Raw genomic sequence first — 27,788 nt, 5'->3', positions numbered from 1 at the left:
TATATATATATAACAGGGTTGACAGTACATTATTTTTGTTACAAGCTTTGTGCTTCTACAAGGTGCTTCTTACACAATACTTTTCAATAATCATTTGTTTAATACTGTATATATAATCATGGTAACAGGGTTGACATTTTAATATCCCCCATTATTCCTACTGTTACGTACATACTGTATATCCCCATACATGTATATAATAACCATTTTCCCCTTTTAAAGTAACTATTCCATTAACCACAAAACTCTCATAATTACTTAATTATGCTTTCAAGAAGTAAACTCTTCATGGTCCAGCAAATGTCTCATCTTTTTATCACTTCATCATGTTTTATGTTTGTCAGTAGGGGATGATATTCGAAATGTCAACCTTGTTACCATGATTTCATTTACAGTAGTAAACAAGGGATAATTAAAAAGAATTCAATTCTCTTTCTAAGAAGCACCCTGTAGAAGCACAAGGCTTGTTCAGAAATAACGTAATGTCAACTGTTACTTTTCTGAGGGCATAAATATATGCCAACCTATATATTAAAATGCATTAATTTAGCTTAAGATGACACGGTCATGTAATTCGTTAATGTTTTAACACACTGTTTGTCTGATAGGATGTTTTAAATCTCCCTAAAATTCATTGGGAAAGGCACCTGATTGATTGAATGACTCGATAACTCAATGACTTGGTCTCACAAAGACGTTAATGAAATAAAGACCTACTTTAATTGCAAAGTATACTTCATGTTAACAACACTAACGGAAATGTTGTAAAATATAAATAAGCTGCTTAAGGCATCTCAAAAGCCTTCATTACTGTATTTATGAACACATGTATAGGTGTCAGTCACACATACCATTGACAGAAGAACAACTGCAGGAACAGCTCCCATGGCAGTGTAGCACAGTAAGTCTAGTATCTTGTTCCTGAAACATAACACAGCCGTTTTAAACACATTCTGATGCTGGCTTGGTAATATTCACTTGCATTATTTGATGCATTCATAATGCAATTGCTTGGCAAAAGAACAAGGACAGACAGCATTTTTACACAATTTTGGACATTAACAACCACATCAGCATCTGCGAGTGATTATTATCCTCTAAGACGTCCTCAACAAAGTGGGCACCTACTTCTCATGAAAGAAGAAGACATAGGCAGAGCCAGCGCAAGCCATGATCCACACCAACCAGCGCATATGCACAGCCCAGGGTCCTAGTTCCCTCAGGTTCAGCCTGCACACAACACAAACACAGAGACACCTGTGTCAGTAACACACTCAACCCTGTGAAGCTGTAAAACGCTGATGGTGCTGTTACTAGAGGACACACACATCACATGCTCACCAGGGTGCATAAGATGCAGCTATAAAGAAATATATCACCATCCTGTCGCACATGTGGAATCGCTGCTCCACCTTCCTGTTACAGCAAGAGAATGTTTCAAAATAAAAATCAGTCTCTTTTTCCTATTGTCTACTGTTCGTGCTCAAATCTTTGTACTGGCTAGTATCTTTCTGAGCTACACTACTGTTTAAAAGTTTGAGGTTCTTTGTATTTGAAAGAAGTCTCTTATGCTCACCCGGCTGCATTTATCTAATCAAAAATACAGTATAAACTAATTCTGAGTAGACTTTAGTTTGAAATAACTGTTATTTTTTGAATATAATTAAAAATTTAATTTATTCCTGTGATGTTATTCTTGTGATGAACCTTCAGAAATCATTGTAATATGCTATTGGTAATATATTCAGGTGACAAGCATGTCGCAACCCTTTTATACAGATTTGAGGCGTGTTTTTGCTTAATGAAACTCTTTTTGTTCTGTTCCCATATGTGTAATTTGGAATGGCAGGGTCATGACTGATGAAACGGACATCTGTGAGTATGAACTGACAGGCCCATGTGATACCATCTGTCAATATGAATTCATGTGTAACTGCTTAGTTGTCCTGCTCTGATGAAGATCCAAAGTTCATTCCTAATGTTTCCACTAAATCTGCATTTGCAGCTGACACTTCCTCCTAGCACAGAATATGCAAAAATGTAGCATGAAACCGCCTCTTTAACCTCTTTATCTGGGAAGAGTCATCAAAAGCTATGACATTAAATAATCAGACATCTCTATGCCTGCAGATGACATATGACTACTCGTTGTTTTCTGTAAATTCAGGGCTTGACAGTCAACATATCGGGTGGAAATATTTCATTTCAGATGGCGTCTGTCAGAAAAAAATGCAAAGCAATTGCATAAATGCAATATTCTTCTTTTTACAGCTGAAATATTTTTAAATATTATGGAAGACGGGAAACATGCCCAATTAACTGAGGAAATCTGTTTGTTTCACATCTTGAAGCACTTCATAATGAGTGTGTGCTTAGTCATTCTTGACTAAGTGTCAGAAACGTGTTAAACATACTGCATACACTCTTTTTAAACCGCATCCACTTTAGTTGACAGAAAACATGCTTTTTTTTGTTCAATATCAAGATTTTAGGTTAAAATGTATATGAATGTATGGGAAGGTGTATATCTTAGGCGCTGCTGAAGATCTTTCCTTTTTGTTTTAAAATAAAATAGAACTTAATTTAAAGAAAACGTAACTTTTTTTTAAATTCTCACCTGAGATGGCTTTTCTTCCAGGACACCGTATGGAACATGGTGGACATGATGAACAGCCCAGACAGACCTGTCCCATACATCCATGCAGAGATGGTCTCCCACTGGTCATCAGAGAGGAAGTACAACACTGAGCTCCCCAGGATACTGGGAATGATCCAGAACTGAACAGAAGACAATATCAATATGTATCTTTTTGTATCTTCTCAAGTTATTAATAACTATTGTGTGTGTGTGTGTGTGTGTGTTAAAGCAGTGTTGGAGTTAAGACCAGCTCATTTGGGTTTGACACCAGAAGAGGGTTACGTTCAAATCAAAAACAAGTCCACATGCTCCTGAGTCTATCACATGACCAGGAAGTGAAAATGTGGTCTTAGACTCAATATTTTAGAAATCAGTATTTTCATGGTCTTGGTCTTGTTGTGGACTCACAAGGAGCATGTGGACTAAGACCAAGATCATGACAATATGGTCTTGGTGCTCAGCCCTGAGCACCAAGACCATAAAATATTGTCGTAGACTCAAAGACCAAGACTGTGAAAATAAGGTCTTGGACTCAAGGGCAAGTCAAACCAATTCTTCATGTTTTGGTCTTGTTGTAGACTCTGGAGCATGTGGACTAAGACAAAGAGCAAGACTATGAAAATATAGTCTTAGACTTGGATATTGGACAATAGACAGGACCCTATTTTCATGGTTTTGGTTTTGCCGTGGACTCGGGAGCATGTGGACTAAGACCAAAACCAAGACCATGAAAATGTGAGCTTGGGCGTGAACTTGAGGATCAAGACCATTAAAATATGGTCTTGCACTCAATCAATGATCAATAAGTCAATATTTTTAGGGTCTTAGTCTTGTTGTGGACTCAGTAACATGTAGTCTAATACCAAGACTGTGAAAATATGGTCTTCAACTCAAACTCGAGGACCAAGACCAAGGCCATATTTTCATGTGAAGTCTTAACTCGGACTCAACCCTCAGCTGGCCTCGACTGCAACACTATGATATAGTACTTAAATACAAAATGAACTAAAATGTGACCCTGGAGCACAAAACCAGTCTTAAGTCGCTGGGGTATATTTGTAGCAATAGCCAAAAATACATTGTATGGGTCAAAATTATTGATTTTTCTTTTATGCCAAAAATCATTAGGATATTAAGTAAAGATCATGTTCCATGAAGATATTTTGTAAATTTCCTACCGTAAATATATCACAACTTAATTTTTGATTAGTAATATGTTTTGCTAAGAACTTCATTTGGACAACTTTAAAGGCGATTTTCTCAATATTTAGATTTTTTTGCACCCTCAGATTCCAAGTTTTTAAATTGTTGTATCTCAGCCAAATATTGTCCTGTCCTAACAAACCATACATCAATGGAAAGCTTATTTATTCAGCTTTCAGATGATGTATAAAGCTCAATTTCGAAAAATTGACCCTTAATACTGGTTTTGTGGTCCAGGGTCACAAATGGCCAGCCCTGGTCCTACATTATGTATGTACAGTTTGCTATTTGGATTACTGTAATTACATTGGAAAAATGACAAATTCTAATATTTGTAGCCTGACCGACCCTCCTTCCATCTGTCATTATTTGTGTCTGATCAAATCTTCTTAACATATCCCACAAGCCCTACTGATTTTCTGCAGAAGCCTATTTTTTATTTTTTTTTTATGTAATAACCAAAACCAGCAATTCTAGGCATTTACAGCATTTTGACATAAGCATATTATCAAAAAACTATTTTCAAGACTTTAATTTGTAGACATCAGAAAAGTAGATGCACAGTATTCTTGAGCATTTACTCCACAGCCAAACGACAATGCACTGGTGCAAAGAGGATTTGGTGTGTGTGGTCAATGTCTCATGCTGAAGCTCGTGAACTGGCCGTGCCAGATGTGCGGCTCTGAGAGGCGGGGATTAGAGAGCAGGATGTTATCCAAACAACATCACGAAGCAAGGCCATATCCAACATGCTCAGAAAAAAACACACGAACATAAACCAAGATCAGAAGCAAGGGTAAAAAAAAACTACAGTATGAAAAAGACTTGATGACTGTGACCTAATGGTATTATTGAATGATTTTGTCCCTGTATATCCATGAAATATTTTTGTTTGTTGAGCAGTATTACATCACACAATCTCTGTGTTCTTTTTGTGATTTTGTTGATCCTTCTGTGTCACAGGACAATGGCATCAAAGCCTCCCCTCTTGACAACACCCTCTCCTTCGCAAAACCAGAGGTCTGTATGCTAAATGTTGAGCAACCCGTCCAGTTTGTGATCTCATGAAGCACTTTATTTTCAGTGAGGTTTCTCCAACATTGTTTTGACCTGCTCTGAGCTCAGTGTGAGATGAGAAGTAGATTTTTCTACTTACTCCATGAGTGGCACAGTTGGCTGCATGCTCATACTCAGTTGGCTGGTATCTCTTGCTAGATGGGACTCGGTTGTTCATAAACCTAAAAAATATATATATTTTGGTGAATTTGAAATACTTAAATTTTGACTGAAGGTAGAGCCTCGGTCAAATTTTTTTCCCTTCATTTAATATACATTAATTTGAAGCAATGTATATGGGCTGTCATCCTATTAAAATGTTATGAACTTTTTAAAGGTATATAGACTGGATTTATACATCCAGACAGAGTTCTATGAAGAAAAAAAAATCTATGCTCATGTACATTAACATTCAAAAGTTTGGGGTTGGTAATATTTGTTTTATGTTTTTGAAAGAAGTCTCTTTTATGCACACTGCATTTATTTAAAAATACAGTAAAATCAGTAATATTATGAAGTATTATTACAATTTGTGACCCTGGAGCACAAAACCAGTCTTAAGTCGCTGGGGTATATTTGTAGCAATAGACAAAAAAACATTGTATGGGTCAAAATTATTGATTTTTCTTTTATGCCAAAAATCATTAGGATATTAAGTAAAGATCATGTTCCATGAAGATATTTTGTAAATTTCCTACCGTAAATATATAAAAACTTAATTTTTGATTAGTAATATGCACTGCTAAGAACTTCATTTGGACAACTTTAAATGTGATTTCTCAATATTTAGATTTTTTTGCACCCTCAGATTCCAGATTTTCAAATAGTTGTATCTCGGCCAAATATTGTCCTATCTTAACAAACCATACATCAATTGAAAGCTTAATTATTCAGCTTTCAGCTGATGTATAAATCTCAATTTCGAAAAATTGACCCTTATGACTGGTTTTGGGGTCCAGGGTCACATTTAACATAACTGTGTTCTATTTGAATGTATTTTAAAATGTAATTTATTTCTGTGATGCGAAGCTGAATTTTCAGCATCATTACTCCAGTCTTCAATGTCACGTGATTCTTCAGAAATCATTCTGATATGCTGATTTGCTGCTCAAGAAACATTTCTTATAATAATCAATATTAAAAACAGTTGTGCTGCTTAGTATTTTTTTGTGAAAACAGTGATATATTTTTTCAAGATTCTTTGATGAAGAGAAAGTTCAAAAGAACAGCATTTATCTTACATAGAAATCTTTTATAACATTACAAATGTCTTTACTGTCCCTTTAATGCGCCAATTTAATGCGTCTTTGGTGAATAGAAGTATCATTTACCTTCAAAAATACTTAAAACCTTACTGACCCCAAACTTCATTTCTCACACATCTCATTTGACGGCACAGAAACAGTAGGACTGTGTTACAGGTTAAAGTCCTTTTCATTTCAGAGGTTAATTCAGACTATATGAAACACATTAAGAATCAAGAGCACATAATGTTCAGGTTCAAGAGCATTAGGTAACCCTCTTTGAGGCTCCTCAAGGATTTAACATACATTCAGATCACATTTTTAGAATTTTCCTGGATTGCACGGTTGCCTAGCATCTGTAACGATGAAGCTAATCCTGTTCGAAATGAGGACTTTTATGCCACTTACACTGAGCTGCTCATGTATTGAGCGATGATGTTATAGTCTCCATGCCAACCTGAGGCTTGGGATTTTCTTTTTTATTTCCCTCCAAACACTCTTTATCTGTGTGATTTAATTCATGTGCATGAGGACACAGGGAAGTGGGCTAGACTGCTAACCAGAATAAATGAGCGAGCTCTGGAAACCATCTTACTATGCTTCTCCATTATATATCTTGATTATAGCATATTTCTAGCAGTAAACAGATTAATTGTGTTCATTTGTCTATCTTGTCCAAGATAAATCTGCCACTGAAACATACAGGCTGACTTAAATGACTGCCATGTCCTTTTTGTTATGAAACGCTTTCATAACATTTTTATTTTTTTTAATGTAAATATTTGCTGTAGGGTGTTTTTTTATTAAGCAATTCATATTCTTTAAAAAAAAAAGAAGTGTGATCCAGGTGTGATAGGAACTGCATTCACAGTCACACATTCAATTATTATGCCCGAATGCACCAGAGCTGCTAGTTCATGCAGAATGTGCCTTTAAGCAACATAGTTATTGGGTATATTTAGTGTCACTTGTCATATCACAATATTTTTTACTATATTCAGGGAAATATTTACTCAGAGCACTACAGGGCATCCTGTTCATTATTATGGATTAGTTCAGTAAATGAATGTTTGGCATTGCTACAGCAACTGGTGTGTCTCTGCTTGGCCTTTATAAAAGGAATTGCTTTTATATGATGCCATCATGGGGCTAAACTGGGAAAATCAATGTAAGTTTGACTATTAGATATAGAACACTTCTAAATAGAAAAAAATACTTCATGCTCCATATAGTCAATACATACCAATCAATCAAATTCATTTCAATGATTCACAGACAACACAGAAATTCTAAGATTCCTAACTGGAAATAAAAAGAAAGAAACAAAGACATGTTTAGGTGTGACATTAATAAGCAGTATTTCAAATTCTCAGACTTTTGTGATCCAACACATCTGTGCTGATGTGCCTGTGTGAGAATATGATAATGCCACACTTGTGAGGACAAGGGACTGTGAGACTCGTCAGTGGCCCTTCGCTAGAGAAAACATTCAGAGATTTGGATGTTTACACTTCACAGAGCCTCTACTACAGCAACATGATACACAGTGCTGGTCTTGGGTTTCAGCCAAAAATGATTCAGCTAAGATGTCTACTCATGCATAATGTGGCCCTACATACTAGTCATGGCATCAAACATTGCATTCCAACATTTTAAGGCCAAACTCAAGTCCTTCTTTTTCCAAACCACACAGCAAGTGCATTTTGCTGCATAATGCTCTTTCATATCGCAATATCAAATAGCTGAAAACCAATGTTTAAAAAAAATAGATGTTTACACATTTACATGCAAGTAATCAAATGGAAGTCATGATAAAGTTGCTTAGGCTATGCCATCTTTTGGTAAAACCTTGTTCATTATCCTTTCATATGCTCCAGCTTCATGAAGGCCGGTTCTTCTGAGCACAGACAATTAACTGAGTGATTTATTGGTGATTGTGCTAACCGCATATGACAGAGGCCATAATATCCCGTCCAAAAACCAAATATGCACTCAGATGACCACAATGCAAGTCTCTTGTAACAAGGAGGATCCAAACCAAAGAGTCACAATGGACAAAAATACACTCATTGTACTATACTTTATGAGAGGAGACTGAAGGGCACCCTGTGTCTGACCTTTCTGGGAAGATTCTGGAGATCAAATGAAAGTTATCAGGTGCTGACAGGTTGAGTTTATGACTCACCTGAGAGTTATCCAGGGTTAAGAGGAAACACTGCATCTAGGTACGATAACACAGTTTGACTAAATTCATCAGTTTAATGCCAGTTTAGCCAATAGTTCACCCAAAAATGAAAAGAAATGTATCTTTTAACTTTTAAACTATAAATCATTGCTTTAATCTATATAAAATAAAATAAAAATAAAAAAACGACACCATGTTCCATAATAATGCTTCCTCCAGTGAAAAAGTCCACATCATGTTGTCCTCTCACATCAAAATCCACCAACATATTTGTTTAGAACAGTTTTGGACCGTTTTCTTTTGTAAACGGTGATTGATCTGTGCATATTTCTCTCCTGATTTTTCACCTTTTCAGAGGAGTATTTAAGTTGCAAGCTACAGTATAAAGTTAAAACTTCTTTATGGATTTGTTTTTTACAAACATGCAGATTTTCACAAGATGTGAAGTGGTGGACTGGAGTCGTGTGGGTTACTTGTGGATTATTGTGATGTTTTTATCAGCTGTTTGAGATTGTTCTCATTCTGACGGCACCCATTCACTACAGAGGATCCATTGCTGAGCAAATGATGTAATTCCAATGTAAATTTCTCCAAATCTGTTCCGATGAAGAAACAAGCTCACTTACATCTTGGATGGCCTCATGTGAGTAATTTCTCAGCAAATTTAACTGTTTCATTATGCAAAGCAAGTCTTTAAGTTGTGGGAGCATAAATAAAATAAAATGGTTATTGTGTGTTTTATGCATATATTAAGCATTGAGATGCTCTATAAAATGCTCACATTAATTAAAAGAGGGAACAAAAACAGCATTTGCACGTAATCCCACCTAGTCAACATCCTCTGGGGCAAAGATCTCAAAAGGCAAACACAAAGCCTGCTTATGTTTGCCAGGTATGTGACATTGACAAAATTATAAAAATCACGCTTTTTATGGGAATGATGAGAGTTTAATTCTAAGAAGTTCAGTAATTTCACCAAGACAATATGATTAAAGTGAATAATCATTTTCTTTTGGGAATAAATTTATATGATCAGTTTACATTACTGTAAAAGAAATATGCATCTATAGGCATTATAATACATGTATACACTATCTAAAATTAAAGAGATGTTTTAGCACTACACAAGCAATATGTTTAATGCCAGACTTGTTGTTTAAAACAAATATTGCAATCCATTTCTATTCATTGTGCATGTGTGTCTGCGTGATGGTCTGCAGGAAATCCTCACCAAAAGCAAGTTGAAGCAGTGCAGAAATAAAATGAAAGTAGAAGTTGACAGAACCTCAGATTTTTTCCCCACGAATTAACACAATGGCTTCTTCAAACATGTTTGAACTAATGCTTGTCTACCTCCGGCTCGCGCTGTTTTATTTTGTTTAATAGTATTGTATTCTTATTAACAACCCTCATAGGCCTACTCCTTACAAAAATGCTTTTCTGTTATTAACATAGGTGGAAAAAATTATAACTTTAAGTTGTTTTAAAAAAAAAAAAAAAGTGTAAAGGTCAACCACTTTTATAATATAAAGAAAACAATGCTATAAACGTTATATTTAGATAATTTACCTGCCGAGCTTCGTCCTCCTAAAATCCATACTGTACATATTTGTACATGTTCGCTGCGGAACTTGCTCCTGGGTAGACAGATTGACTACTCCCAGTAAAAGCGACGAGCAAACTCCGGATGTTTCAGTAGTGTGTCCAAAACTTGGAAGGAAGCAGCACTGCCTCAACGAGCACGTGAAGACTTGCGCTGCTCGCTACGCGCACATGAGCAGAACTGCGAGAGAGTGACAGCGGATTTTTGTAATAATCATAAAGCGACTCGCTCGCGACCCCTCTCTCTGTCAGGAATGTAGCTGCGCTCAGTCCCCTCTCCGCCCCTTTGCTTTCTTCCAAGTGAACTTGGAAAAGGCTCGCGGCGAACGAACTGCATCATGTCTGTTTATTGCGCGTCATGTAGCGGATATTTGCTTTAGAAATGTTTGTTTAGAAAGTCGTAAACAAACTAACCTCTCTGAGATCTGTTACATGCACGCTATTTTGTGAAGCCCTCATTTTCTTCCTACAAAAAAACAAAACCCAGGTATGTAGCCCTATATGAAGAGTTGCAAAAGCCTCAAAGTGCCGTTTGAAATTTTCTTCTAAAATGAGCATTTTTTTAAATCAGGCTCCTATGTTTATGTTGAGTTATTTCACTCAAGTGAAATTACTGAACCTACACACAAGAGCCTGAGAAAAATACTCATTTTAGAAGAAAATTTCAAACGGCACTTTGAGGCTTTTGCATCTGAACTCTTCATATATATATATATATATACAGATGTGTAGGCTATATATAGCCTACACATATGAGGATGTTAAAATATATCCTTTTTAACAATATGTATATATTTTTTATATACACACACACACACCCGGAGCAGTGGGCAGCCATTTATGCTGCGGCGCCCGGGGAGCAGTTGGGGGTTCGGTGCCTTGCTCAAGGGCACCTCAGTCGTCGTGGTATTGAAGGTGGGAGAGAGCGCTGTACATTCACTCCCCCCACCTACAATCCCTGCCGGTACGAGACTCGAACCCGCAACCTTTGGGTTACGACTCCGACTCTCTAACCATTAGGCCACGACTTTCCCATTTATTATTTTCCCCATTTATTTATTTTCCCCATTTATTTATTTTCCATTATTTATATGACTGAAAGCCACAATTACAATGGTCAGGTATCACATCTAAACATTTCTGTCCTGGTCACAGCACATTTTCTATGTGACCCAAAGGGGTTTGTACTGACAGTGAACTAGTTAACACTAGAATTGTGAATTCTCAGAGACAAAGCGCACGAAACCCTCTGCTGGTTAAATAAGTTTACAACATTTCAATCTGCGTCTCATCCATCGTGATTGCAGAGATGGCTTGCATACTTTATCTGGTATAGTGGTTCTCAACCAGGGGGCATCAAAAAGACTTAAAATATTTTTAATTAAGAGAAAACAAGCTTTAAAATAAACTAAAACAACTAAAAATCATGCTATTTCTTGATTAGTACGTTTCTGAAATGGAACAGTTTTGAACCTTTAGACAAAATATGAAAGAAAATCAAAAGAAATGATTGCATATCTTACATAGATATTTACGTTTTTTTTTCATATTTGATATCAGGCTTTTATGGCCTATATTGTTATCATGAAAATACAGAGGTCATACCTGAGGGAAAAAAAATCATTTTATTTAGAGGTCCAAACTGAGCAAAAATATGCAATTTGGTGCAGATGTTGTCATTTATATGGCCAAAAGTAAGGTTAAATTGTAATAGCTTATAATAATGTAAATCAATGAAATTGTATAGGCCTAACGGTAGCAGTAAGCAGACTACTTACGTAAAATGCATATACATTTCAATGTCACACAAAAAATGTCTTAGTAAGATGATATTTAAATGCTTAGTTTTATTATCAAAACTCTGTGGTTTTTATTAAGGGGACAAAATTATGCAATACTATGACTGAGAGATACCGTTTTCCTCAAAAGTTATCATATTTGATACTGACATTTTAAATTGAGTTTTATTAAATTTTTTTAATGATGTATGGATTATCAAGTAGACTAAATCTAAGTTGCATCAGACCAGTAATGAATTAATAAGTAATATTAAATAACAATCTATAGAATTATTCTTACATTTAGGCTACTTTGTTAAAGATTTCACAGCAACACATACTAAAAGGCCTTTTTTTATTTATGTATTTTATTTTATTTTTTTAAGTGAACTATCAATCAGAGGGCAGAATATAAGTAGAAAATTGTGCACAAGAGGTTTTTCAGCAAAGTTTTATTCATGTGGACGGCGTTGTAGACAGTCAAAAATGTTGAGAACCTCTATAAAGGCTAGTCTCTTATATATTCTCAATTAAGAGGCCTCACTGGGAAGCCTCTAAAATTAATTGTGATTAATTGTGTAAACGTTTTGCAAATCATTTGAAAGCATTTCCACTTTAGTAAGAAATAGAGCACCTTTCCCTTTAATTAGAATGAGTGCAGCAGCCAGTGCGCATGCGCACGAAAAGGTGCAACAGTGGCTGGAGAAAAACAACAACATTCATTGGAACGAGGGTGGAACTTATGGCAGTGCGAGACGACTCCAGATTTCACTGATCTAACCCACATCTGAGGCCTTTTCACTTCGGCTTAATCTGTAAATGGTGTCGAGCCCATGAACCTGGCCAGTCAGAGCGGAGAGGCCGGCTGCAGCCAGCTGCTCTTCGCCAACTTTAATCAGGATAACACGTAAGAAAAGAACCACGCTACTGCTGGCCTAACAGCCCATCTACACGACAACAGCACAATGCTGTCAGTATAATCAGCGAATAATTTGCACTGCAGTCGTGCGAAGCTTCGTTCGTTATAATGGGAGCGCTTTCGTTGTGTCGTGTCTCATTTCTCGAGTGCTGGTGATATGATGATAAAGCGGGTTAACCAGCTAAAACAGTCACTGTTGTTTGCTTTCTGGCTTTTAATTTGGTCTCTCTTAAGACAATTGCCCGCGATGTGTTAATGCAGCTTTGTTTTAATAAATCAGCACCCAGTTTTTTTTCCTGTAAAGTAAAGTTAACGCCAGACAAATTGACTCACGAGACTTGTAGCACTAGCGCCCATGCTAACGAGAAAATTACATAGGCTATTTGCTCTTCTGCGAAGCTTTATGTCAGCCTAATTGTGTGAAATCTTAGATACGGGATGTAAATTAACATTTGATTGTATGTAAAATTTATCTGTGTGTTTAACGAAGTAATTCTGAAAGACAGCAATAGTAGCTTAAACTGTTAGCAACGCCAGAGTAACCCATGACTTAAAACTGAGCTCTCATTTTGTGTTTTTTTTGGCTGTCTGGTTTAAAGTTAGCTGCCTGAAAGATAGTTTCTATACAATTTGATAAAAAAAAGCCGTTTGTTTGTCTTTCCGAATCCAGTAACCAACGAACCAGCTGTCAAGTTAGCCAAAGCTTATTATTTAGACTCCACTGGTGTTTGTGCCAGTGTAACCGCTGGCTCACCTCACTGACAATACTGCCAGTGTTTTTATAACTAATAACAGCTGCTACATTTCACCACTATAGAAAGTAAACTACTTTAAAATAGTTTACTGTCTCGTGGCTTTTGTATATTGAAGTTCAAGCATGTCACATTACACCACGAGGATTGCCAAATAGCCCTTTAACACATTTCACCATCAGGTCAACAACCTGTTTTAGTCATTAAGCAAACCGGTTGACCATAAAGAGTTGTGTTTTAATCACTTACTGTAGCGTTTCATTATTGTTACCTCTTTGCTTTCCAGATCCCTAGCTGTTGGTACCAAGTCCGGGTACAAGTTTTTCTCCTTGTCATCAGTGGACAAATTGGAACAAATCTATGAATGTAGTAAGTACTTTTTGTAGTAATTTAATGTCAGCCTTTCATAAGCTTGTGTAGTTATGCAAATCATATCTAGTATGGCTGCTTTTACCTCTGGCATGATACCAGTTGATCGAAGGGGCTGATAATGTCTTTATGCTCTCTCTGGAGGTCAGAGATAATCAGGGGTGTACAAACCATTTGAAAAATGTGAGAGACCTTGAAAATTATTAAAACGAATAGTTCTGTTCCTGGATGCTGATAGGCAACATTCCAATGGAACATTCCAGCTGTGCTAAAATAGTATCTATAGAGGCCAGCTAGTAAGCTTAATTTAGATGTCAGTAAACAATTATATCATATAGTGTAAGGATGGCTCTACAATTTACTTAATAAAATAACATTTTAAATAAAAATGTATCCTTATTATATTTCCATTATTGTAATAATGGTTTTATAATGGGAGTCAGCACTCAAGTACATGCTGTAAGGCACAGCTGAAGGGCTTGCATGCACACTTTGTTCCTCTCAACGTTCCTAATCTTTGACTAAGTTCAGAATAAAGCCTGTTTTCCTGTCTGTTATTGTTTAATCTTCAAATAGTAAGGAGGCCGGATGTAGACATTTCAAAATATCCAGGGATTTGTTATTTTTGCTATGTCCCTGTTGACCACTGGTTCTCAAACGAGAGCCTCATCAAACTTCCAAGGAGGATGCAGGGTGGCTTTACAAGTACCTAAATTAATAAATTATTATTATATATATATTTTAAAATAGTCTAACTCTAATATAAATTAAAATTCTAAAAAAAATAATCTTTTAAATTCATATCCTCCTTGTAACTGTTTTTGTTATTGAAGCACATACAGTTCTTGAATATTATTTCATCACAAAGTGAATTGTGGTTAATTAAATTAAATAAATCAAATCAATACTCCCAGTTTCTGTAAATAAAAATAGTTGAAAAAAAAAACAAAAAAACAAGCAGCTTAATTAAACTACATTGGCTTCTATTATCGGGGAAGACTTTGAATAATAAATGGGGAGCCGTTGAGTTAAAAAGGCTGAGAACCACTACTGTAGTCCATTATAAATGTTTGCATGAGTGTAGTACATAAGACATGTTTTATATTCTCATGTATTTGTGCTCAGCTGACACAGAAGATGTGTGCATCGTGGAGAGATTGTTCTCCAGCAGCCTTGTCGCTATTGTCAGCCTTAAGGCACCTAGGAAGCTGAAAGTCTGTCACTTCAAGAAAGGGACTGAGATATGCAACTACAGCTACTCAAACACTATACTGGCTGTAAAACTAAACAGACAGGTGAGTCAGCAAGCATCCATTTCCTGCGACGCATGTTTACAATATTGTGTTTTATTACAAGTGATGAGACCGTATGAGAATGTTGCAATCTTGCTTTATTTCCACAGAGATTGATAGTGTGTTTAGAGGAGTCACTCTATATCCACAACATTAGGGATATGAAAGTACTACATACCATTCGAGAGACCCCTCCGAATCCTTCCGGTAGGTACCACTGCATGCCATCAGTGCATCATTGTTAGTGTGATGTTTTTTCAAAACTTTAATGGGGAAGTACATGTAGCAGCTTCTTCTTTCAGAAAGATCTAGTGCTCTATTTATGTTTGGGGAACTGAAAGCATAGGTTTGCAAATGATGTGGCGACTCGTTACTAATGGCCTTGCTGTTATTAGTATTAGCCAGACAGATGTTTTATTCGTGATTATTAATATGTCACTAAACTTTTATAGGACTATGTGCCCTGTCAATCAGTAATGACAACTGTTACTTGGCCTATCCGGGAAGTGCAACAATTGGAGAGGTACAAGTTTTTGACACGGTCAATCTGGTAAGTACTGTTCAGTTTCAACGTTTGCCATAATTATGGTTTTAAGGGATTGTGTTAAACAGGGTTGGTCAGTATGTCTGTATGTGTGATATTCCTCCCCAGAGGGCAGCTAACATGATACCTGCCCATGATAGTCCGCTAGCAGCACTGGCGTTTGATGCAGGCGGCACTAAATTGGCCACAGCATCTGAGAAGGTAGAGCGCTGTGTGTGTGTGACACTCATTCAGACTATTATACAGTGGCTACAGTTGTTTGGTTGATAATGAAAATTAATGGTAGCTCCAGTTTTTCAAATTTTTTATGATATTTTCTAACTATATGCACTGCCATTCAAATGTTTGGGGTTGATACTTTTTAAATTTTTTATGTTTATGAAAGAAGTTTCTTATGCTCACCAAGGCTGCATTTATTTAATTTAAAAAATAAAGTAAAAGCAGTAACATTGTGCAAAGTTATTAGAATTTAAAATATATATTTTTTTAATGTAATGTATTCCTGTGATGCAAAGCTGAATTATCAGCTTCATTCCTCCAGTCTTCAGTGTCACATGATCCTTCAGAAATCATTCTAATATGCCGATTTGCTGCTCAAGACTTGCTTCTTTTTGTTTCTTTGATGAATAGAAAGTTCAGAAGAACAGCATTTATTTTGAAATAATCTGCAACATTACTGACTGTCCCTTTTTAATGTGTCCTTGATTAATAAAAGTATTATTTTGTTTTGATTGGTAGTGTTTGCATATTGACCTTCAAGTTTTAAAGTGCTGAATAATAGATCAAGAGTTTTAGTTTCTTGTATCCTTCCTAAAAAGTTACATTTTTTAAACCCTCTTTTCTTGGTATTATTTAGGGCACTGTAATCCGAGTGTTCTCCATTCCAGAGGGCCAAAAGCTCTTTGAGTTCCGGAGGGGAGTAAAGAGGTAGTAAACTATATTACTGTATTGATACAAAACACCAAGAATTATAATAAGCACAAAGAGTGACTTTGATTATCTCTCGACAGATGTGTGAGCATCTGTTCCCTTGCCTTCAGTATGGAGGGACTCTATCTGTCTGCCTCAAGCAACACGGAGACGGTTCATATTTTTAAGCTGGAGACCCAGAGAGAGAAGTCAGTGTAATGATGCCCACTGAAATAAGTGGTTTTCAGACCTTCTTCTCACATCTCAAATACAAAATCCTGTTTATTTTTATTGATTAAAACCTTGTTTGAGCAAGATAAAGCCTCCTTCTGATAACAGATCTGCAAGCTGCACTAAAAACAGAACATAGGCATAGCTTTCGTTTTCATTTGTTATTTTGCAACCAACTCGTGTTTTTCCATCTTAGGCCTCAAGAGGAGCCCACTACTTGGACTGGATACTTTGGGAAAGTACTGATGGCCTCCACAACATATCTGCCTGCACACGTAACAGAGATGTTCTCTCAAGGAAGGGCATTTGCTACAGTCAGACTGCCCTTTTCAGGTCACAAGAACATCTGCGCTCTGGCCATGTGAGAAAACCATTCAATCTAGAGAGTGACTGTAGCTGCTATCAGGATAGATGTGTCTGTGATTATCTTGCTTGTGATTGGTTTCTAGAATCCAGAAGATCCCACGCCTGCTGGTGGCTGCAGCAGATGGCTATCTTTACCTGTACAATCTGGACCCACAGGAGGGGGGAGAGTGCACACTAATGAAACAGCATAAGTGAGATCCAATGTTACCAAGCTAAAACAATCTATCAAACTACTAGTCTATACACTATCGTATAGTAAAGTTTGGGGTTGTTAAGGGGTTGTTTTTTGAAAGGTTTCTGAAAACATCTCTTATGCTCATATAGGCTGTGTTTATTTGGTCTGATGATCTGAAACATTAAAGTGTGACAAACATGCAAAAAAATAAGAAATCAGGAAGGGGGCCAACACTTTTTCACACCACTGTACATAAAAACAGTATTATTGTGAAATATAATTACAATTTAAAATAACTGTTTTATATTTGAATATATTTTAAAACGCAATTCATTCCTGCGATGGCAAAGTAATTTATTCCTTTGAAATATCAAAGCGGGATGCTTCAGAAATCGGTCTAATGTGCTGATTTGGTTTGAAACATTTCTTATCAATATTGAAAAGTGAATGTTGTGGAAACGGTGATCATTTTTTTCAGGATTCTTTGAAAAATAGAAAGTTTAAAAGAAAAGCATTAATTTGAAATAGAAATCTTTTGTAACATAAATGTCTTTACTGCCACTTGGGATCAATTTCATGCATCCTTGCTGAATAAAAGCATTCATTTCTTTCAGAAAAATATCTTAGTGACCCCAAAATTCTGAACGGTAATGTGTGTATATACATAGAATATTTTTGTTGGTTATTGAGTATCCTGTACAATTTATTGTGAACCTAAAACAGGACTAACAGTTTTGATGCGTTGTGCTGAGTAATCCCAGCCACACTGAAATCTCATTGGTCCTTAAAGGCAGAGTAAGTGATTTCTGGTAGCCAGTGTTGATATTTGAAATCACCAAAACAAACACGCCCCTACCCCAAAAGGGTCTTGCCCCTATTTTGATAGCTCCGCCCCACATATACGTACGCAACCCAGGCAACGATTAGTTCTGTGAAACAAAGCAAAACCAATGTTACACCGTGTCTACGGACGTGAGCGGCGCGGCGCAACAAATCCCCGACAGAAAACTGCTGCCGGGTTCTATTTATGACGTGCTGACACAAATTTCAAATGGTTTTCAACGGTCGTTTGATCGCGTCCAGCGTAGCAGACTTTAGCTGTTGTAGACACGATGTTACTCACCTATTGAGAAGAAACAAACCAACCTCGGCGTCCGATCGCAGGCCTCCACTCCTTGAGTTCTCTCCAGCGCTGGAAACCTGATCCGATGTTTACATGGGTCCTACTTCTTGCCTTATCGTTCCGCAGACGTTTTCCTCTTTTGTTTTTTATCCGCCATCTCTATCTTTCTGTCGCTCGGCTCGGCTAATGTCCGTCCCATGCACTGAACGCTCTCTCCTCCACATCACGAGTAGACACGCCCCTTGTTGCTGATTGGCTACAAGTTTGTTTTGCGATTCGGCCCGAATCAGTTTTCTAAAGTGTTTTTGAAAAATCACTTACTCTGCCTTTAATCCCACTCCATAGATGAATGCTAAATGTAAAATATTTTCTGATTGGCTGTGATTTTCTTTTTCTCTTAGTTGGAACATTTAAAAAAAAAAAAATAGAGTAATGATGTTTAGTTTCAATTTAGGTTTTTGTTTTTGTTTGTTTGTGTGCAGTAAAAACTGCATTTCTAATTTAAGGATTGCGTTAAACCGTTTGTATTGTATCATATTGTTTCTATCTAAAAAATAGTTTTAGATTGACACTGATTTAATTCCTCATGTAAATATGTTTCGTCCTTTAGGTTAGATGGAAGTGCAGAGCCAGCGAATGAAATTCTTGAGCAAACAGCTCACGACCGGCCACTTGTGGCACAGACCTACAGTGCTGCTGTTGCCAAAGGTAAGAAGCTTTCATTTTCACTCAAAGAATGAAAATGTTCAAATGGCCTTGAATGGTTTTCATTGGCTCAGGTTACACTGAGGATCAGGGGGCGGTAGGGGGTGCTGGAGTGGAGGATGACATGAACACCCTGCACCTGGACGAAGAGAACGAGCAGCCTCCATTAATCCTGGAAACAGACTGAGCTGCTGCCAGTCGCGCCTTGGGCGGAAGACGGAACCGACTGAGTGACATTGCAGAGGGGGGTTTCCTCCTCTGGTGCTGCTATGGACATGTGTGACCTGATAGAGAAAGGGATTAAAAGAGAGATCATTTTAAAGCAAGCCTAGCTGTAGCCTTTTTCTGTCTGTTGTTGCGTATAGATGTTTTCCTTCCCCCACCCTTGTGGCTTTATAAAACCTGGTGAATTTTTCTTTGCTTTCCTTTTTTAATGCCCAGTTATGTCCTTAATCAGACCAAAATATGAAATCCAAGCTGCAAGTGTCCCGTTTCTTAGCTTTGCATGTACATGTGCCAAGATTAGAAATTCTAGAAAACCTTTGCTTTCATGTGGATGGTTCTGATGTGTTTGCTGGCCATTTCTCCTCTTGAATTTTGACAAACACTTTTGTGTGTTTGTGCATTTGTGTCTTTTTTTAATTGTGATTGAAAGCGAACTGGCTTGCGCCGGCCTGCTACGTCACCACACAACTGTGCAGTGTCTGCGTTGTTGAAGTCCCTTACCAATCATCAACATCTGTGGCTGTGCGATGGCACCAAGATGTGAATATTGTCCTGTAATAACAATGTATATGACGTGTTAACATGACGGCCTGGTTACAATTACTGTTTGAACAGTGTTTTTAACAGGCTGAGAGTGTTGTTTTTAGTTTTATCTTGACTGCATCTGTACGCACACATGCTTTACAATACTCTCTTTTAATTAATCCCATGCCACATTATGGGTAAACGATCAAAACTTTCTTATTGGCTTTGAATTACCCCTAGTATCTACATATGGCCTGATTTCTTTGAAGAATTTTGTATTATTTTAAGTTACAAACACTTAAGTAACTTCAGTAGTGATTTGTCAATGTATCGATTTGAGAGGGAACTAGTCTGATGAACGTGGTTTCAAGAGGCAGTTAGTCATCAACTTGTTTCTAGGACATTTTGTTTTATTTGTAATGAAAGAATGAATGAAGGAAGTAAGTTGAAGTCATGCCCTGTCTCTTTGATTTATTCTCAATACCAGCAGCTGATGATTGCTCATCCCTATTTTGGAGGCCTTGTCCTTTGCAAAGAGGAAAATTAGAATATATTTCACTAAAACATCAATCTTTAGTAAAAGGTTGCAGCATTTAGCTTACAAATGGGGTATGTTCTCTCAGACATCCCTGTGGACTGCAGTCTGAACAAACAGGTCACATGGTCTGGCAGTTGAACCAGAACAGGTCAAATGTTTAATGTGATATCCAGGGTTCTTTTGAAAAACGAGAGGACCAGGGTTTATGAATGTGCTTACCAAATATTCACAAAACGCTATGTTAGCCAGTGTGTCCAAATAAGCACACAGAGCAAGCAAACAGTATAGGCATTCAGAGATACTGCCTGAATTCTTGGAGCTCTAAAGGATCTTGAGATCATTTTTATGCATGATTGTCTCTTGAGCATGTTTTGATGTTGCATATCCACAAATGTCAACGTCAGTAATGAATTGACTTATGTTCTCATCAGCCAATGAGCCCTAATCCCCCAAGGCCACTTTAATCTGTTTTCTAATTTTTGTATAAAATGTAAATTGTTCCATATAAAGATTAAATAAATCCTCTGTTGAAAATGTTTTAGCATCTTTTTAGATTGTTTTCCCCATTCCATTCCTTTTTAAATTTAGTTTAGAGAGTGGTGTACTGATCTTTTATGTTCATTATACATCTCATAAATATGACATAGAATTGCATTGAAATTGAGTTAACACAGGAAGCATTCAGCATGTTAAACCTCAGCAAGTAATCATGTTTATTTTATTAGTTTCAATTGCAGCTTATTAAAACTCCAATGCAAGGTACCTGCACTAATTCAAGAAAAGCAATCTATGACCAGCATATACATTCAGACAAAATTCAGTTTTTGGTTCATCCAGAACCAGTTTGCTAAATTTCATCAGTATAAAATCCTTAAACCAATAAAACTGTTAATCGAAACATAATCTTGGAAAAAAGTATAGACAACTGCATTAAAAAAAAAGATGAAAAGGCAAGCAATATGAACGGAAGACATTTTGTTCTGATGTCTGCTATTTCTAGACAATCTTGAGGTCCTTCATTGCAGATTCAAGGGTCTGAAACAGAATTAACAAAATAATTATAATCATCTTTTTGCATTTTTGACTACTGCTAACAAATTAAGTACCAGTACAAGTACCTTTACATCCCAAATAGCCATGCCTCCATCCATACCAGTGGTGCAGAATTTGGCACACTGTGCTTTTCCTCCATTAAGAATTGAGATTTGGCTAAGAAGTGATCAAAACAATTGCATTAACAGATCATAATGTCTATTGTTGTATATTAATGTTTCGATTTTAAAGTATTTTCGGCACCACTAGTGGCAGCAAACAGAATTGTATCTGTTATTATATCATTTTAATATTTAACAGTCCATACTGTGATTTTGGGGGTGGAGCTATTTCACCAATAAAAGGCAGAGGGTGTTTGAAACTTGTTTTTAATGCCACCGTGGATCAGAAATGACAAACTTTCAACTTAAAGGAACGAAGCTGAAAGACTTCTGAAAGAATAGGCCGTACCTGATGCTGTTCTTGTGCACAGACTCCAGGACAGCTTCTTTGCTGTCAGCGGTGGCTTTCTTATCCAGGTTCTGGAAGCGTTCTCTGGCTGTCATGCCCTTCTGAGCACTCTGTTTGGGCACGTCGAGTTTCCCTCCAAAAGACAAGGCTGCTTTGTTCGAATCATAGACAAACAACACAGGGTAGCAGTCATGGCCCTGAAAAAGATATGAAAATGAGGGGACAATCTAAACAGATTACTTTGGCATCAAGGCCTGACATCTGAAGATACTTACAGCTGCCACTAGGCTGTTCTCAGTAATGAAAGTCACACACAGAAGAGGCAAGGTTTCTGAAGTCAGACTGGCGCAGCTGGCGAGATGAAAGGAAATGATTTGGTAAATATGATTTTTAAAGGCAAGTTTGTGCAGGGCCAGATTTGAAAGGCAATACTCACACAGCAGTCTTTCCTCCCTCAGCCACTGCCACGGTGCTGTCATGGCTGGCCCAAGCCACACGATTCCCGCTGTCCGAGAAACAAACACCGTGTACCCAACCTGAAGTTCCAGTAGATTCGAACATGACCTCTCCAAAGGGCATTTTCGAGCCCCAAGCTGTTGGAGCAGGCTTCTCTTCTACTTCCTTTATGTAAGCAGAAAAGATCCTGGATGGGGGAATTTAAAAAATGGGAAGTTCATATAACAGCCATATTCATAAAAGAGACATAATAATGCAGATAAGATTTAACCTAACCTGCATTTAAAGTCACATGATCCAGCTGCCAAAAGGACGTTATTTGGGTGCCAGTCCAAACAAAGGATGGTGGAGCGGATGGGCTTTTTAATGTGCTTGCACACCCACCTAGTGTAATGAGACATAACTTTAAGCATCTTAGATACACCCAATAAAAACAATTGATTAGTCTGTGTTATTTGACAGTAACGAATGCCTGCTGAAATGATCAAATGTAGCTCATAATACAGTTTGGTAGGCCTAGTTCTGGTCCTCAAATTGAGCAAGAGTGTTGGTATAACGGTCAGCACTGGGATTTTCACTAGTATTTCTCTGTAATTTCTGCAGGTTACATAGTTTCGCCAGTGGGTGGTGACAAGTGACAAGTATCTTTATAAGTGAGTCACAGAATCATTCATTCATATAATTTGCTCAAACCACTGGATGCTTCTCAATTAGAAGGTTGCATCGTTGTGAGGCGATTCTTCATTCAGGAACTAAACAAGTGACTTTTGCTGAATTCAGAACAGCATACTATCATATGTACTACTTTTACCATATCTTTCCACAGCAGAAATAATAAGAGTAGTATGTGGCTCTGAATCAAAGTCCCTTTCAAGGATTATGTTATATATTTCTGTAGTCTTTGTTCCGAATTCAGCTGGTATGAGTGGTTCATTAAATCATTCACTCAACTGATTATTAAAAAAAAATAAAAAGATTATTCCAGGAACTAAGTGACGGCTACCGAATTCTGAACAGCATACAACCATCTTAATACATTTGCCATATCTTTGCATGGCAGAAATAATAACAGTAGTATGCTAGTATGGGGTTCTGAATACAGCACATATTGAGTCATATTAACCATTAACATAACTGATTATATTTAAAATAATAATAATAATAATTTAGGAACTAAACAAGTAGCTGTATGTATGAGTAAGTCATTAAATCATTAATTCAACTGAATCATTCAAAAGCACTGAGTGATTCAGCGATGAAACAAATTAATGAGTCATAGAATCATTCATTAAACCGATTCCTTCAAAGCTTCATTTAGCACCGCCACCAACGAATTTATCGGTCAATTCCGCTCTGCCTTTGTTTGTCTATTCTCCCTCCACCAATGAAATAGTTCTTGTGACTTGTGTCTAAAAAGCTATTCATTATTAACTTAGTGTTTACTGTATTAAAGCAATATCACATTCGCGCTGTTTGTCTATCAGCAAGAGTATGAATGCCTAGGCTACGACTGGAATTCACACCAACAGCGCGAAGGCTTAAATAGTTCGAGTTTAATGGTCACTTGATCGGCTCAATGATATCACATCACACGAGTTAATGTGTAACGTGTAACCTGTAATCCAGCATTGTCGCACTTGGAAATGACTGAATGTGACGACTAAAGATTCAACGCGGTTGGTGAGTACCAGCATCCTCTGCTACATTAAACCGGGTCATTTAAAAATAAGACTCTTATTATAAGAGAGAGCCCATCTGCCTCATAACATAAGTAGATTAACATTTATGCCAGAAAAGGCTCACTATCCATCCATTTCTCCTCTGATGTCTGATGTGATGATACTCACCAGTCATTATCCTGCTCAAAATAGCAGACTGAGATCAGACGTGAGCCACTGCCCACTGCAAACTTGTTTTCTTTAGGAGACCATTTCACACAGCGGGCGGCACGGTTGATCCTGAGAATGACCAGGGTGGGCTTCCATGCGTCTCCCTTTAGGGTCCAGACATATGCATTACGGTCAGTGCCGCAGGTCACAATACGATTGCTCTCTGGGGCCCAGTCAATGCCTGGGTGATGAGGAAACGGCCTGGATGAGATGGTGTTGGTCACATTAATGCTTTGTGGCTGTGTAGGTCAGATGAACCTTCTAGACTTACCAGTAACCTGGCCATTGTGCTCCTTCAGCACATGGATTTTGTTCCAGTTGCTTCCATCTTTCTTGTAGATATGGACTTCATGGTTATTTGGACACAGTGCAATTTCTAAAGAAAACAGGAATCCAGTGAATAAAATACTCAACACAAGCATATGACAAAAATACTTCGGCTTGATGGATTGGATAACAACCTAAATATTGTATTAGCAAGTACTTGTTTATTTAAGGTTTATTAGTGCCACTTTCCTATGGCCAACATAACTGAAATTATAAATAATATCCGTATAACTGTGTGGATTGTTGAGGAGAGGTTGGATTTATGATGGTGGGATATATTTAGGCTGGCGTACAAAAAAGTAGGTGAAAAATACCCATAGACTACCATTGAAATGGACCCCACTTTGCTCTTTTGGAGCAGTGCAGAACTACCCAAAACACCCTGGCAACCACCTGCAACACCCTAATATTAATTATGGCATGCTAAGAAGCTGGGTTTAAGCCTGCAAACATAGTATGTTTCTGCAGAATAGTGTTAAATAAAATGGGCCTGTCCCAATACCCACACTACTTCGGAGCAGTATTTGAGGCTATCAAATGTGCATCAAATAATTTGCTAGATGTCGAGGAAAATTTTCTAGTGTAAGTTAAATTAATTAGATAATGCATATAATTTGGTAGAAAATGTAAAGTGTTTAATTTTATTGGTGCAGAGATGTGTAATTTGTCAAATGTTTTCAACTGCAGTTTGCAATTTAATTAGAAGCTCCAGAATTAAATTGTGCATTAGTAGGGACTACTGAACATACATTAATACATTTATTTTAAAGTGCAATCTATCCGAAAATCTAAAAGTATAATTTAAGCTCTGTAAAAAGTTTACTTGCATGTTATGTTCTATATATAAACTTGCAGTCTACACACTAACATGAACACTTGGGCCTAATATTGCAAGTACGTCACATAAGCAGCAAGTGGTCAAATGCAAAGGCTGCAAGTGTGGGTATTGGGAACAGGCCAATGCTGGATTCTGACAGAGCCTCTATTTCCCGCTACAGCAGATGTGCTCCCACATTTTTCATAGGTGAGCTAGAAAACTTTCATGTTTTTAACAGCAGCAGTTAAGCCTAAAAGTCATTCTCAGCCGTCTCGTTTCCCTGCTGTTGCTCTGCGGTCTGCTGAAGACGTACGGCATCAGCAACAAAGCACCATTCATGGTAAAACAGGAAGTCTGGGGGGAATTAGTCATTACTGCTTCTCTCATCAAGAAAAGCAGGGCGGCAGCAGTGAAAAGACACAACTTTAACTTCATATTTTTGCTCTTTTAAGGCAGTTTTCTAAACTCTTAAATAAAACATAGTCCTGAATTATTTGGATTATTTGGATGCTGAAGGATTCTAACTGCCATCATAAACCACATAAATACAAGTGTGCATGTGGCATGCATGTTCTTGTATGCATTTGTACATTTCCAGAAGTACGTATATGCAGCTTTTCATCCAAAATGTAGCTTTCGTCAGAACAGTATAGACATTCAGTAAGGAGCCTGATGGGCTCTAAAGGGCCAAATGGGCGTTCACAGGACAATTTAAAACTCTAATAAACGTTAAAAGTCACGTAATATGGGTAACAAGACCATCTCTGTGAGGAAATGTTAAATATTAGTTCATGAAAATCAGTGCACAGTTTAAGTCTCATCAGACTCTCTCTTCAGAAGAATCCTCAAAAGACATATTTGATTCATGATCAGATGAGCTTTGGAGACAGAATCATTTGCGTATTCAGCAGTGATGCTCCCACATGGTTACACAGTTCAGATGCTGAAGGATATCTTTAGCCCTAGACACTGGGAACTGCTCCAAAGACGTAAGAGATGCTGCGAGTGTGAGAACTTACGAGTTCGGTCCTTGTTCCAGGCATGGCAGCTGATAGGTTCAAGGAGAAAACTGTGATAAGACATGGCTGCTTTTTCCTGCAAATTAAATTCGAAGTAATTTTGAGATGAAATGGTAAAAATGATGCTTAATCAAACTACTGCAACATGACTGCTTGTTCACTTCCGTAGACATGCTACTAAAATGGAGAAGTTTAGAACTTCCTATTAAAATTCTTTCCGGGTTTTTGACTTCTCTCAGTTATACTTAAAACAAAATTGGTTTTGCATTTGTAACAGCAAGTAAGTATTTTTTTCTCCACAATGTTTGTAGTAAATTAAAACCAGACCAGAAAGGAATGTGACAAAGCCAGATGCTCCACTTACAAGATAAACACACAAAACACCTCTACTATCTATCATGGTTTCCGTTTAAAACATAACGGTGTTATCTTCTGAGGGAGTTTGCAGCAATGTGAGGTAGCCCATGTAAAATCTCTCACTACAGCTTAAAGCTAAAAAGTCACCGAAATACTGAAACATGCTTTCTAGTTGTCATGTTAGTGAGGCACAAACACCAGCATTCCGAAACTACAGACTGCTTCACATCTGAAAAAAAAATCTCCCAAATTCAGATAAACAAAACCATATGTTTTTCTACTTACCCAGGAAACCGTAAAAAAACTGAGATGTGGGGGGGATTGACAAAGTCTGCAACAGAAGCCTGAGTTCGTGGACTCTGAGCAGTCAACACAAACGCTGGCTTTGCTCTGAATGAACTAAAGTATTTCCTTAGTCGTTTTTCTCTCCAAATATGCACTACTTCCCCTTCCCTGTTAGAAACATATAACCACTTCCTTGTGTGGGCGGCTGTCTGCTGGTGAGGAAGGTTTGCAGTTCAACTCCCCTTCACATTCTTTTGCTTGCATGTTTTTAAACCCTCTGTCTGCAAAGCTGATTTATGGTCACTAACTTATTGGAATCTTTATGTGCACTGTAATAATTTACAGGAACTGTTACATAAAAAAACTGTATAACCCAAACTTGGGTTGCAATCTGAGAGCTGTGTGTATCTAGTAGCATTTGAAAGCCTAGATGTTTCCTGTTAGCATGAAAACCAGTCAGTGACAAAGGCATTGAATCAAACAGACGACATTTGCAAATGTTGTGTAGTATACGTCATTTATTTCATTTATTAATTCTCCTTTTAATTTAACTCCTTTCCGGTTCCCCTGGAGACCCAGAACATTTTGATCAACCATCACACACTGCTGGGGTGCCAGCTTTGGCATAGTTTTTTTTTTCTTAAAAAAAAAACAAAGAAAACAAATATCGTAACCTCTTTTTCCATTAGTGTTTTTCCGTTTTTAAGAGTGTCATACATCTGTTCACACCACTGCTCAGTGCTTTTTTTTTTTTTT

General features: G+C 37.3%; 3 protein-coding genes across 5 annotated transcripts in view; 1 reads left to right on the top strand and 2 right to left on the bottom strand.

Annotated features, from left to right (window-relative positions):
• The window catches only part of mmd2a (monocyte to macrophage differentiation-associated 2a), a 12,480-nt gene extending 2,256 nt beyond the window's left edge, over positions 1 to 10,224 (bottom strand). Inside the window, exons 1-6 of one of the 2 annotated variants that reach the window (XM_016562897.1) lie at positions 9,896 to 10,224; positions 4,998 to 5,079; positions 2,618 to 2,778; positions 1,342 to 1,416; positions 1,129 to 1,230; positions 852 to 921 (exon numbers count right to left, since the gene is read on the bottom strand). In XM_016562897.1, coding sequence (XP_016418383.1) covers positions 852 to 921; positions 1,129 to 1,230; positions 1,342 to 1,416; positions 2,618 to 2,778; positions 4,998 to 5,079; positions 9,896 to 9,933 — 528 coding nt within the window. In that variant the 5' untranslated portion in view covers positions 9,934 to 10,224. The remainder of the gene's footprint in view (positions 1 to 851; positions 922 to 1,128; positions 1,231 to 1,341; positions 1,417 to 2,617; positions 2,779 to 4,997; positions 5,080 to 9,895) is intronic. The other variant, XM_016562975.1, reaches the window with a different exon arrangement.
• A 2,152-nt stretch (positions 10,225 to 12,376) lies between these two features.
• On the top strand, positions 12,377 to 20,890 carry wipi2 (WD repeat domain, phosphoinositide interacting 2). Of its 2 annotated transcripts, none has more exons than XM_016562546.1 (12): positions 12,377 to 12,613; positions 13,664 to 13,746; positions 14,872 to 15,041; positions 15,149 to 15,245; positions 15,491 to 15,588; positions 15,691 to 15,783; positions 16,439 to 16,509; positions 16,593 to 16,706; positions 16,919 to 17,083; positions 17,172 to 17,279; positions 18,997 to 19,094; positions 19,166 to 20,890. In XM_016562546.1, exons 1-12 carry the CDS (start codon positions 12,540 to 12,542, stop codon positions 19,276 to 19,278), a joined length of 1,284 nt encoding a protein of 427 aa, XP_016418032.1. In that variant the 5' UTR covers positions 12,377 to 12,539; the 3' UTR covers positions 19,279 to 20,890. The 2 variants fall into 2 exon arrangements, with proteins under 2 accessions (XP_016418032.1, XP_016418109.1); XM_016562623.1 differs by having other exon boundaries at positions 12,378 to 12,613; positions 16,593 to 16,700; positions 19,166 to 20,889.
• An 81-nt stretch (positions 20,891 to 20,971) lies between these two features.
• Positions 20,972 to 27,273, bottom strand: arpc1b (actin related protein 2/3 complex, subunit 1B). The gene is made up of 10 exons (XM_016562143.1): positions 27,033 to 27,273; positions 26,391 to 26,466; positions 24,499 to 24,603; positions 24,186 to 24,408; positions 22,615 to 22,722; positions 22,319 to 22,525; positions 22,158 to 22,233; positions 21,883 to 22,079; positions 21,498 to 21,588; positions 20,972 to 21,414 (listed from the first exon to the last, which is right to left on the bottom strand). Exons 2-10 carry the CDS (start codon positions 26,452 to 26,454, stop codon positions 21,376 to 21,378), a joined length of 1,110 nt encoding a protein of 369 aa, XP_016417629.1. The 5' UTR covers positions 26,455 to 26,466; positions 27,033 to 27,273; the 3' UTR covers positions 20,972 to 21,375.
• Between the last annotated feature and the right edge of the window lie 515 nt (positions 27,274 to 27,788).

The sequence above is a fragment of the Sinocyclocheilus rhinocerous genome, unplaced genomic scaffold, assembly GCF_001515625.1.
Source record: "Sinocyclocheilus rhinocerous isolate Xijiao unplaced genomic scaffold, SAMN03320098_v1.1 scaffold3266, whole genome shotgun sequence".
Taxonomy (NCBI): domain Eukaryota; kingdom Metazoa; phylum Chordata; class Actinopteri; order Cypriniformes; family Cyprinidae; genus Sinocyclocheilus; species Sinocyclocheilus rhinocerous.
Note: the sequence above shows the minus strand (reverse complement) of the source record. Positions and strands in the feature narration are given on the sequence as shown.